This window comes from Ranitomeya variabilis, chromosome 5 (genome assembly GCF_051348905.1).
Source record: "Ranitomeya variabilis isolate aRanVar5 chromosome 5, aRanVar5.hap1, whole genome shotgun sequence".
Classification (NCBI taxonomy): domain Eukaryota; kingdom Metazoa; phylum Chordata; class Amphibia; order Anura; family Dendrobatidae; genus Ranitomeya; species Ranitomeya variabilis.
This window is the reverse complement of record NC_135236.1, coordinates 389,242,062-389,255,015: the sequence shown is the minus strand read 5'-3', so window position 1 is coordinate 389,255,015 and position 12,954 is coordinate 389,242,062. Positions and strand designations below refer to the sequence as shown.

The 12,954-nt window shown below is 42.4% G+C and overlaps 1 protein-coding gene across 6 annotated transcripts in view; it reads left to right on the top strand.

Moving 5' to 3' along the window:
- MDFIC (MyoD family inhibitor domain containing) overlaps positions 1–12,954 on the top strand; it is a 215,045-nt gene that overhangs the window by 43,705 nt on the left and 158,386 nt on the right. For 5 of the 6 annotated variants that reach the window (XM_077265030.1, XM_077265028.1, XM_077265027.1 and 2 more), the window contains one exon: positions 2,301–2,451. In XM_077265030.1, the coding sequence (XP_077121145.1) occupies positions 2,358–2,451 (94 nt within the window). In that variant the 5' untranslated portion in view covers positions 2,301–2,357. Of the gene's footprint in view, positions 1–2,300; positions 2,452–8,674; positions 8,838–12,954 lie in introns of those variants that run through there. The other variant, XM_077265031.1, reaches the window with a different exon arrangement.

The following is a 12,954-nucleotide window of genomic DNA, read 5'->3' as shown; positions in this document are numbered from 1 at the left end:
TGACCCACACTTTTATGTTTTAAAATTTATAAAAATTTAACTGAGCAACAAAACTTTTTGGTTTGTAAGATTTATGCATCTGTTAATAAATCCTGCTCTTGTTTGAAGTTTGAAGGCTCTAACTTATTTGCATCTTATTAAACCTGCTAAATCTGCAGGGTGTTGAATACTACTTTTAGGCACTGTATATACTCGTGTATAAGTCGAGTTTTTCAGCACATTTTTCTTGTGCTGCAAACGCCCCCCTCAGCTTATGCACGAGTCACGGTACAGAAAGCCGGCAGAGCAGCAGGTGCCAGGAGCCAGCGCACACATCATACTCGCCTACCTGCGCGCCCTTGGTGCTGGACCTGCATCTCGTTCCAGTCGCCGGCGCCTGCCTGCAACTCTTCCTGTACTCTTCAGTCACGTGGTACCACTCATTAAGGTGATGAATATGGACGCGAGTCCACTCCCATAGGCGTGGAGCGCATATTCATCACCTTAATGAGCGGTACCTCAAGACCCCAGAGTACAGGAAGAGCTGCAGGCAGGCGCCGGCAGCCGGAACAAGATGCAGTGCCAGCACCGAGGGTGCGCAGGTAGGTGAGTATGATGTGTTTGTTTGTTTTTTTCAATTGGAAGCATGCACAGAGGGATAAGGCGGCATGCATACAAGGACAGAACTGGGGGAGGCATTCATGCCTGGACAGGGAAGGGGGAGGCATGCATACAGGGACTGAATTGGGAGGCATATAAGAAAAACCTGGCACTCAACTTGCATAAAGATGCTTTTTAATAGTTCCAAGCGGAGATACAGTGACAGCAATAGCAAAACGTTTCGGTCATAAGTGTCTGACTCATCAGTTGCATAAAGTGATTACTGGTGGCGTGAGTATTGTCACTAACAGATAGTTTGTGGTATGGATAGCCCTAAATTGAATGGCACTGTTCAGTATAATTAGGTATGGGCGCAACCCTGTTGTGGCGCTGCCTACGCGGAGTCCACCGCTTGTCTAAGCGGTGGACTCCGCGTCGGCAGCGCCACAACAGGGCTGCGCCCATACCTAATTATACTGAACAGTGCCATTCAATTTAGGGCTATCCATACCACAAACTATCTGTTAGTGACAATACTCACGCTACCAGTAATCACTTTATGCAACTGATGAAGGTCAGACACTTATGACCGAAACGTTTTGCTATTGCTGTCACTATCTCCGCTTGGAACTATTAAAAAGCATCTTCATGCAAGTTGAGTGCCAGGTTTTTCTTATATGCATCACTATGGTTTTGGAACCTACCTGGGCACCATCATATTGAGCAGTGCACACGTTTTTTGTTTATACTGAATTGGGAGGCATGCATACAGGGACTAAATTGGGAGGCATGCATAGCAGGACAGGGAAGGGGGAGGCATGCATACAGGGAAGGAACGGGGAAGGCATGCATACAGGGATGGGGACGGGGAGGCATGCAGACAAGGACAGGGGAGGCATGCAGACAGGGACAGGGATGGGGAGACAATGCATACCCAGCTTATACTCGAGTTCATAAGCTTACCCAGTTTTCCGTGGCAAAAGTAGGTGCCTCGGCGTATACTCGAGTATATACGGTACTTATTTTCACCACTGTAGTCCTGCATATTCATGAGCTCTGTATAACCCCACCTCCACCACTGATTGTCAGTTTTCTGAATATGCACAGTGTACACAGCTGTCAACCAATGATGTTAGCAGGGTTATAGACAAGCTCCGTAATCAGACTACTGCTGTATTTGCAGCAGATAAAACAGTGATTTTATCAAAACTGCACAAGCACCCTAATAAATAATACATCACTGGAATGAGTGTGTGCCACATCAATCCTGCTCTCAGATGGGGCATCAAAAACCTGGTGACAAATTATTTATGTATTATTTTTTTTCATTTATTTTAAAGATCCCTTGAAAAGAATGGCATTCTTGGAGGGTATCTGTATGAAGTTTCCAAGTAGTGACCCTTTAGTTCGTTCGGAAGGGAATTGGTGGGGATTTTAACCCAACCACAATGGATTAATTTTCTTAGATTCAACTGATTGCTTAGTTATCAGGTTAGCCATGTAAACGTGAACCAAAGATTCCCATGCAGCAGTCGTGCATTGAAAATCTGCTGCAAATACTTTTCCATGTGAATTTGGCCTTGCAGGCGCTGGTAGACCAACTAGTCACACTTATATTTGTATACTACATATAGATGGCGGTGGTCTATAGGCATGCTCATTGTTTTTTTTTGTATAATCAGTACTGTGTTTTTGTTTTGTTTTTTTTCTTTTTCATGCAGTGATTTCTACAGATTTGTCTTTGGTTACATTGTGTTTCTTGGGGAGAGACCTGGCAGATGTCCCAAGTGAAAGAACCTTTTCCTCCAGGGCCTACAGGGCCTGAACAAGATACTTCAGCTGAAGACAGCCTCTTGATCTCCATCCCCCTGGGTAAATCTCTGAAACATTTGTATGCATGTCTTGTCTTCCCTGCTTTGTTTATGCACTTCCTTGAAATGTACATACATTTAACCCTAAAATATGTAAGGGAATAACTACTGTCCTACAGGAAAATTTTCCACATTGGCAAGGTGTAGTTGTTGGCTTCCTGTCACCACCATACAGTTTGCAAAATGCCTAACAGTAACAAAATATGGCAAAGTTTGACAAAATTTACATGGTGTCATCCCTATGTTACTCTTTTTGGAAATGTATGCATACATGGTTCTCCTTGTCAGTAGGTTATATGCCTATACTAAGCTCTTATTGAATATTTGAGTTTGTATGGACATGTAATTTTGTCAAGGAAAATAATAATACCCTTTTATCATTTAATGCATATAGTTACAAAGTATAATTAAAGTAACAGCAGAACACAAAGTTCTTATAAAAGAGAGGTCCTAGAAATCTATTTTATGGGGAAATATTTGCTAAAACAAACAAGTCAGAAGATGATATAAGCACTACACGGTGATAAGGCCATAAAGGACTGTTTTAGCCAGATTGTGGTTGGGGGGCTGAGTGCCTCAGATCTTTTTATATTTTGGACTTGTTGAGCTCCACGTGTGACTATGATAGAGCGAACTCAGAGTCTAAACAGCTGAAGATATGTGCACATGTATTTCTTCTATATTCTAAGCTTGCTTCGTTTGGTAGTGCCGATCCATTCCCATTATTTGGTACAATTTAAATTTCAGAGTCTGATTATTTATTTAAATCCATAAAAATATATCTTCTGGTAGCTGTTTCTTTAGGACATGCTTTCTAAAGCATATGCTTGGTGAGTTTGTAGCCTAATGGCTTTCTTTTCCTTCAGTCAGATGGCCGTTTACCATGGATGACGATCGCATCCCAATTCTCGAACTGGCTGGCGGCTCTCCTGACCTGAGCGTGACAGCGGCAGAAAAATACAGGTTCTTGTGCTTGGGTCTGTAGAGCCACCGGCCTGTTCGAGCAGTGCGATGCGATCATCATCTGTATTATACAGAACTGTCTGAGTCGTGGAGTTCAAGTCTCTGTCCATTTTGGTGGAGTCGGTATACAATGGACTGATTCCGACTCCTAAAATGTGTAATAAATTGGGTTCAGTAGTTCAGTGCAGTATGTGCTGTAAATCTTTCCATAAGAATTTGGGAAAGTTTTGAAATGTCCTATAAATGAGGATCTTGGCTTTAGCTGAGATGAGTCTGTGCTGCACTCTATGTTTATGCTCAGTAGTGACCAGTGCTGTGGGGTCGAAGTCGGGGGTCAGGGAAACTGGAGAGTAGGAGGATTGGCTTACTGACTCCACTGCCCTGGTATTATACAATTTTCTGACTCCGCCCTTAATCTGTTAATTTGAACAGGTTGGGTGGTCAAGGGGTATCTGGGTTGCAGGTTGTTTCATGGCAATTTCCCACTAAAGAAAAACATGTAATTTAATAATAGCATGCTGTCTTCTCTTAATTTACCACTGTGATTGGTTAAGTAAGTTGGAGTGTGTTCGCCATTCTCTACATCACAAATGTGTAGTTTTCTCATTACTTTAATGAATTCATCATTTTAAACTAGCATAAAAGGTTATGGTACATCTCTAAGGGTTTGCTAGATAAAAGTCCTACTTCTGAGACCCACACTTCCGTAATCAACAGTAGCCATCAACACACACAGATTTAAAATGAATGGAGAAGTAACCACTTGTGCACGGTTCTCTTCATTTATAGCATTGAGGACAACGAGGCCCGCACATTCATTCACTGCCTGGATGCGGCCATGTTTCTGGGTTAACAAGACTATCATGTTTATAAATAAGAAGCCCCCACAGCTTTCGTATTTGATGTTATCTGGTGCATCTACTATATAATTGTCTAAGGGTCATTTTGTCGCGGATATTCATTGGTCGTGGCCTCTGTCTGTCATGGAAATCCAAGTCGCTGATTCGTCGTGGCAAAACGCCCACGACCATTGCCACGACAAATCAGCGACGGGCACAGTCCGGCGGCAAAATGGACGCTCTTTCCTCCCCGCAGTCAGTGCCCGCTCCATACTCCCCTCCAGTCAGCCCTCACACAGGGTTAATGCCAGCGTTACCGGAGCGCAGTGTACCGCACTCCGGTAACGCAGCTATTAACCCTGTGTGACCAACTTTTTACTATTGATGCTGCGTATGCAGCATCAATAGTAAAAAGATCTAATGTTACAGATAATAATAATAATAAAAAAAGGTTATTCTCACCCTCCGACGTTGCCCGCTGTCCTCGGCAGTGCAAGCGGCAGGTTCCGGTGTCAAGGATGCTATGCGAGAAGGACCTGCCATGATGTCACAGTCATGTGACCGCGATGTCATCACAGGTCCTGCGCTCATACCAACCCTGGGACCGGAAGCTGCCACGTGCACCGTACACAGGCGCCAGGACTTCAACGGGCTTTCGGAAGGTGAGTATATGGTTATTTTTTATTTTGCGTCACTGGGCAATATACTACGTGGCTGGGCAATATACTACGTGACTGCAATATACAACGTGGCTGGGCAATATACTACATACTACGTGGCTGGGCAATATACTACGTGGCTGGGCAATATACTACGTGGCTGGGCAATATACTACGTGGACATGCATATTCTAGAATACCCGATGCGTTAGAATCGGGCCACCATCTAGTATACCATAAATGTCCAAGTGAGGAAAGCTCCTTTTATATGAAACATTTAATAAAATATCACTTGTTACTCGGCCTCGTGGCTTCTATTGCCCTGTTCACATTTGACTTACATCTGGATGACTGATGTAACTTCAGAGTGTTTAGCACTTTCTTTTCCTATGTGATGTAGTTGTTCCTGACTTTCTTGTTTGGTGTGTGTATTATCTATTTTGATAAGCAATCGTTTCTGTGCTGATGTTATCACACCTAATACTAACAGTGTTTTTTTTTCTTCAAATATATACACTAACTGAAGATTTACCAATGTGCAGTTTACAAGATGTGTCCTCTCAATGACACTGTTCAGGCAGGTTGTCCCATGTATTTATATGACGCCATGTGTAAAGCTACTTTCACACATCAGGTTTTTTGTTTCAGGCAGAATCCTGCTAATGTTCCCAAAAATGGATCCGTTGCAAAAATGAAAAAACTGATGCAACGGATCCGTTTTTCTGCCGGATCCGTTTTTCTATTTTTAACATGGAGTTTACAGTGACTTCCAGAGAGAGAGAGAGAGAAAAACCGGATCCGGAGGCCAGATTCATCGTTTCACACTTCCATTTCACGCGTTTTTGGCCGGTTCCGTCACTGTGCGCTTTTTTCGCCGGACAAACAAAGTTCTTCTGGACGTTTTCTCCATGCGCCGGAAACGACTATTTGGACGGATCCAGAAAAAAACGGATGAAACGTCTGGCCATCAGACACAATCCGGCGCTAATACAACTCTATGAGAAAAAACCGGATCCGGCGTAAAAAAAAACAAAAACGGATCAGTTTTTTTCAAAATTTGCTGGATTGTGCCTGAAACAAAAAACCTGATGTGTGAAAGTAGCCTAAGTCATATACACAGCACACCTTTCCACAAATTAATCTACATTCATCCATGATATCCCCACCCCAGCTTATCACTAGGTAGGTTGAGGTTTGACTTGGAAGATAATATAAGATCAAGTGTAAATTAAATCTAAAAAGTGTATATCTTCCGCATTTATTATTATTTACTGGGGGGGGGGCTGTAATACGTAGCCCAGTTATGGGGCTTTTCGTGTTCATTTAGTTCTGTGAATAAGGTCTAAAATTGTCATGCATTTTCATATTCTGCATATCACATAATTTTAATCCACCTTGGAGCAGGAAGAAGAGCTCTTCTACCCCTAGGTTTCTACAAGTGCGTATCGAACTCCTCATTAGTTCCAGCCTTTTTTGTAGCAGTGAATGGGTCATTGTTTTGACATCTAAAAACTGCTCTATATGACTTCTTCCTTTCATCTGTTAATTGACTCACAGAGCCTCCTATGGATTGAGTGAGGAGATCAGATGTTGTTTGTTTTTAACCCCTAATGTCTGGAGTAATGTATCTGTATGAGATGTGCTGGTTCAATGTCTAGAACAGTTCTCCAAGTGATCGTTAATTCTGCTTTCTTTAGCGGTTATTAGCTGCATGCATACATTGTATTGTCTTCTATGAATAAGATATGTGATTTAGTTATCCATCTAAAATGTTGTGTAAAATTGACTGAACTATAGCCTCACACATGTACTGTGACGTGTTCATGTGAAGTCTTTCTTCAGGTTTGCCGCTCAGCCCCTTCAGTTTGGAAGGCCCCTCTGGCAGCTCTTCTGTGCAGTGTGAAGTCATGAGTATGTCTTTGGCTTCCCAGTCGCTGATTATAAAGCTGAAATGCCAGATGTGTACAGGAAATAGCCGTGAATATAAAGTGTATCATTCTCTCAAACAGTGGGGCATTTTTTGAACATAACTTCATTTTATTATTTATTTACCGGGCTCCTTGTCAAGTTGGTTTTCAGAATGTTTTGTTAACTGCTCAGATTTACACAAGACCCCAGTTTCAGATTTCTGCAAGATAGTTGTTGTTACTCTGCTTCAGTGGCAGCTCTCTGGACTTTGTGATGTTTGGCCTTAGTTTAGAATGTTGATATAGTACCAATTATTTTGTGGATTGTTGTTTTTTCTGTAATGTGTACTCTTGTGTAGATTTTGTGTATTTTAACTATTTAGCATCATGCCTTTAGAACTTCTTTCACTACCAAACTATACATTTAGTTTTTCAAATATGAAGTCCAGTAAAATTTGGTAACCCTAAAATTATTGAAAAGTGTGAAATGAGTTATTCGGGACTTTTTTTTTTTTCTTTCTATGGGGACTAATCACTTAGCAGGTAGTTGTCTGGTTTGCTCTGCAATGATCTCTCCCAGCTCAGATCAGTCTCAGACCCCACCTTGCAGGAATTTTCCTGCTTTCTGCGGCATCGAAAAGCAGTTCCTTCTTTTCTGCTCTGTCGATGGGTGTCACTGCCAACATCATATTGATTGACACCAGGCTTCCCGCTGCGTTAGCTGAGCAGGCTGCCAATCGGCATGACGTTGGCAGTGACATCCCGTTGACAGAAAAGAGGATGGTGAAATACTGTCGTTGTGACATCATGGGAATCAAGAAAATCGCCACCAGAACCGTCCGTGACATCTCTGAGCCAGGAGAGATTGTTGCATGGGAAAACAGGCCTGTAATCAGTGACAACCTGCCACTAAGTGCTTGGCCCCATAGGTGGTAAAATCCTGGATAACCCCTTTTAAGTGTTAATGATTTGTATTGTAGTAGTACTTTTGCAGCTGTTTGCCCTCTTGCCTTTCCTTATATCCTAATATTTTCATGGTATATGTCACACACCGATATGGGGGTTATAGCAGGACAAATGTGGTGCGGTAAATGGAGAGTAGTGTAGTCTATCTGGACTTTGAAGTTGTTTTCAGATGGGTAGTGATTATACTTGCCTAGCCCCCTGCTAAGTGGCCCTGAAGATAGTAAGTAGCCTGATGTTTCTCCAATTTTTGGAGAAATGTGTAGGGAAAATTGACTCATGGAACTGATGAGTTTACATGGGTCCTAGGGACCTTCTGTGTTTGAATTTATTATAATAATAATCTTTATTTTTATATAGCGCTAACATATTCTGCAGCGCTTTACAGTTTGCACACATTATCATCAATGTCCCCGATGGGGCTCACAATCTAAATTCCCTATCAGTATGTCTTTGGAATGTGGGAGGAAACCGGAGAACCCGGAGGAAACCCATGCAAACACGGGGAGAACATACAAACTCCTTGCAGATGTTGTCCAAGGTGGGATTAGAGCCCAGGACTCCAGCGCTGCAAGGCTGCAGTGCTAACCACTGAGCCACCGTGCTGCCCATTTATCTGGTTCTAAAGTATTACATGTGCAAATATGCAATATATTTTTATGTTTGTTTCATTCATATAATAATGGATTAGTGTCTGTTGGCCTTCTGATCAATAGGCCTAGTAGTTAAGGGGTAGGGGACAGATAAGGGCTATTAGGTGTCAGATGGCAGTGAGTGGAAGCACAATGCTTGTTCTTTTGCAATAGGGTGCCAACCTCCACAGTTAGGAAGGGTGTTTACAGGGTTTTAAGAGAGAGGGAAAATGTTTATTATTACTTTGCCTTTTTGCTCAGGTCTCACTTCCAGTATGCTTAGCAAACATGACGGCCATTCATATAAATGGCTGCACCTGTAATGGAGAGACCAGTATTCGTTCGCCAGATCAAGAGAGACCGACTCTATTCTGTCTAAGAGAGCGGATGTCTTCATATGTGGTCTTAGCAGGTTATCTATAAGGTTAGTATTAATCAGTTGGTAAACCATTCTATGCTCTTGATAAAAATTTTAAGTGTCTGTATTACTCCATTCCAATTGGTACTACTGTTCTGAAGGCTCTTAATCTAACCATAGTAAACATATTGATCGGTATATTAACTTGGCATAAAATTAAGTTTTAGGTTTCCAACTTGATGGCAGTCTTTCCACCTAATTAATTGAGATTGCCAGACAACTACTCAGGAAGGAACAAAGGGAAGGGCTTAATAATGTCAGTAGTGAGAGGCGGGGATGTATGAGCATGAGGCAAGAAGCACCTGAATTAATACAGTGTGTGACTACATCAATAGGCTACTTTACTAATTGCAGAGCAGAAGCACTAGGCAGCTTCATTCACCTTTGTTTATAGACTGCTCTCTGTGCCCACCACCACTTCTTACAGACTGCTCCCAAGCCGTCTTCTGTCTGTAACATTTTATCTCAGCCCCCTCTCTCACACACTGCTCCCCATGCTATCTTCCCTCTATAACATGCTATTTATCTTGTGCTCCTCTCTCACACACTGCTCCCCATGCCATCCTTCCCTCTATAACATGCTGTTTATCTTGGCCCCCTCTCTCACACACTACTCCCCATGCCATCCTTACCTCTATAACATGCTGTTTATCTTGGCCCCCTCTCTCACAGACTGCTCCCCATGCCATCCTTCCCTCTATAACATGCTATTTATCTGGTCCTCCTCTCTCACACACTGCTCCCCATGCCATCCTTCCCTCTATAACATGCTGTTTATCTTGGCCCCCTCTCTCACACACTGCTCCCCATGCCATCCTTCCCTCTATAACATGCGGTTTATCTTGGCCCCCTCTCTCACAGACTGCTCCCCATGCCATCCTTCCCTCTATAACATGCTATTTATCTGGTCCTCCTCTGTCACACACTGCTCCCCATGCCATCCTTCCCTCTATAACATGCTGTTTATCTTGGCCCCCTCTCTCACACACTACTCCCCATGCCATCCTTACCTCTATAACATGCTGTTTATCTTGGCCCCCTCTCTCACACACTACTCCCATGCCATCCTTCCCTCTATAACATGCTATTTATCTTGTCTTCCTCTCTCACACACTGCTCCCCATGCCATCCTTCCCTCTATAATATGCTATTTATCTGGTCCCCCTCTCTCACACACTGCTCCCCATGCCATCCTTCCCCCTATAACATGCTGTTTATCTTGGCCCCCTCTCTCACACACTGCTCCCCATGCCATCCTTCCCTCTATAACATGCTATTTATCTGGTCCCACTCTCTCACACACTGCTCCCCATGCCATCCTTCCCTCTGTAACATGCTGTTTATCTTGGCCCCCTCTCTCACACACTGCTCCCCATGCCATCCTTCCCTCTATAACATGCTGTTTATCTGGTCCCCCTCTCTCACACACTGCTCCCCATGCCATCCTTCCCTCTATAACATGCTGTTTATCTTGGCCCAATCTCTCTTACTGCTCCCCATTCCACTTTTTTTTTCAAACAGACTGCCCCTAATGCCCTCGAGTTTTCTCATAGCCTGCCCGATCTCATTCAGTCTTCTCTTTCCTCCAGTGAAGCCTCTTTCCATTGTACTTTCTCTTCCTTGTAGTAATTTCCTACTCTTTCTTGCAAACTCTGGAGTTGCTTCTCCAACATAAGAGTCAAATGGGAATGACCTCACCATTGAAGGTCCTTTAGCTCACTAGGAAATGTCATTTACTGTAGATACTCTGCCTCTGCTTGGGACACACCATCATTCCTTTGTGCTTACAGAGTGTAGGCTAAACTTGCTTATGAATTGTACAGCATGTAGTAGGCAGCAACCGGTGGGATGCATGAAGGACAGATGGGGTGTTGTATACTTGTCTGAATATTTGTAAGACTGAGTTGCAGGTTTCGTATCGATAGAAACTTGAATGAATAAGTGCAAAGACCTTGACCTTTTTGTAAGCAGGTTGAGAGATACAGTGACACAGAAACCATAGCAAGGGTTAACAAATGTAACAATTTAATAGAACAGGGTATTCACTCCTCGCAGGGAGGTAAATGGTTAAAGAATGGAAAATAAGAGAAATGGTAGTAAAACAATAGCAATCCAGTTAAAGGGAATCTGTCATCCCAAAAATCGTATATGAGCTAAGGCCACCGGCATCAGGGGCTTATCTACAGCCGGGAATCCTCCCTGCTGTGCATGTCAGATCGCTGATCTGACACAGTGCACAGCAAAGTGTCAGATCAGCGATCTGCCACTTTACTGTGATGCACCCCCTGGGGCAAAGTTAAAATGTTGAAAAAAAAAAAAAAATTCATAAATAAATAATAGTAATAAAAAAAAAATATTGTTCCAATAAATACATTCCTTTAGCTAAATAATAAAAAAAAGACAATAAAAGTACACATATTTAGTATCGCCGCGTCCATAACGACCCGACCTATAAATCTGTCCCACTAGTTAACCCCTTTAGTGAACACCGTAAAAAAAAAAAAAAGAAAAAAGAGAGGCAAAAAACAACGCTTTATTATCATACTGCCGAACAGAAAGTGGAATAACATGCAATCAAAAAGACGGAAATAAATAACCATGGTACCGCTGAAAATGTCATCTTGTCCCGCAAAAAACGAGCCGCCATACAGCATCATCACCGAAAAAATAAAAAAGTTATAGTCCTCAGAATAAAGCGATGCAAAAATATTTATTTTTTCTATAAAATAGTTTTTATCGTATAAAAGCGCCAAAACATAAAAAAATGATATAAATGAGGTATCGCTATAATTGTACTGACCCAAAGAATAAAACTGCTTTATCCATTTTACCAAACGTGGAACGGTATAAACGCCCCCACCCCCCCCCCCAAAAAAAAAAAGAAATTCATGAATAGCTGGTTTTTGGTCATTCTGCCTCTCAAAAATCGGAATAAAAAGCGATCAAAAAATGTCACATGCCCGAAAATGTTACCAATAAAAACGTCAACTCGTCCCGCAAAAAACAAGACCTCACATGACTCTGTGGACCAAAATCTGGAAAAATTATAGCTCTCAAAATGTGGTAACGCAAAAAACATTTTTTGCAATAAAAAGCGTCTTTTAGTGTGTGACGGCTGCCAATCAAAAATCCGCTAGAAAACGCGCTATAAATAGTAAATCAAACCCCCCTTCACCACCCCCTTAGTTACGAAAAATTAAAAAAATGTATTTATTTCCATTTTCCCATTAGGGTTAGGGCTAGGGATAGGGTTAGGGCTAGGGTTGGAGCTAGGGTTAGGGCTACAGTTAGGGTTGGGGCTAAAGTTAGGTTTAGGGTTTGGATTACATTTATGGTTGGGAATAGGGTTCGGGGTGTGTCAGGGTTAGGGGTGTGGTTAGGGTTACAGTTGAGATTAGGGTTAGGGGTGTGTTTGGATTAGGGTTTTAGTTATAATTGGGGGTTTCCACTGTTTAGGCACATCAGGGGCTCTCCAAACACGACATGGCGTCCGATCTCAATTCCAGCCAATTCTGCGTTGAAAAAGTAAAACAGTGCTCCTTCCCTTCCGAGCTCTCCCGAGCGCACAAACGGGTTTACCCCAACATATAGGGTATCAGCGTACTCGGGACACATTGTACAACAACTTTTCGGGTCCAATTTCTCCTGTTACCCTTGGGAAAATACAAAACTGGGGGCTAAAAAATAATTTTTGTGGGAAAAAAAATAATTTTTATATTCACGGCTCTGCGTTTTAAACTGTAGTGAAACACTTGGGGGTTCAAAGCTCTCACAACACATCTAGATGAGTTCCTTAGGGGGTCTACTTTCCAAAATGGTGTCACTTGTGGGGGGTTTCAATGTTTAGGCACATCAGTGGCTCTCCAAATGCAACATGGCGTCCCATCTCAATTCCAGTCAATTTTGCATTGAAAAGTCAAATGGCGCTCCTTCGCTTCCGAGCTCTGCCATGCGCCCAAACAGTGGTTTACCCCCACACATTGGGTATCAGCGTACTCAGGACAAATTGCACAACAACTTTTGGGGTCCATTTTCTTCTGTTACCCTTGGTAAAATAAAACAAATTTTAGCTGAAGTAAATTTTTTGTGTACAAAAGTTAAATGTTCATTTTTATTTAAACAT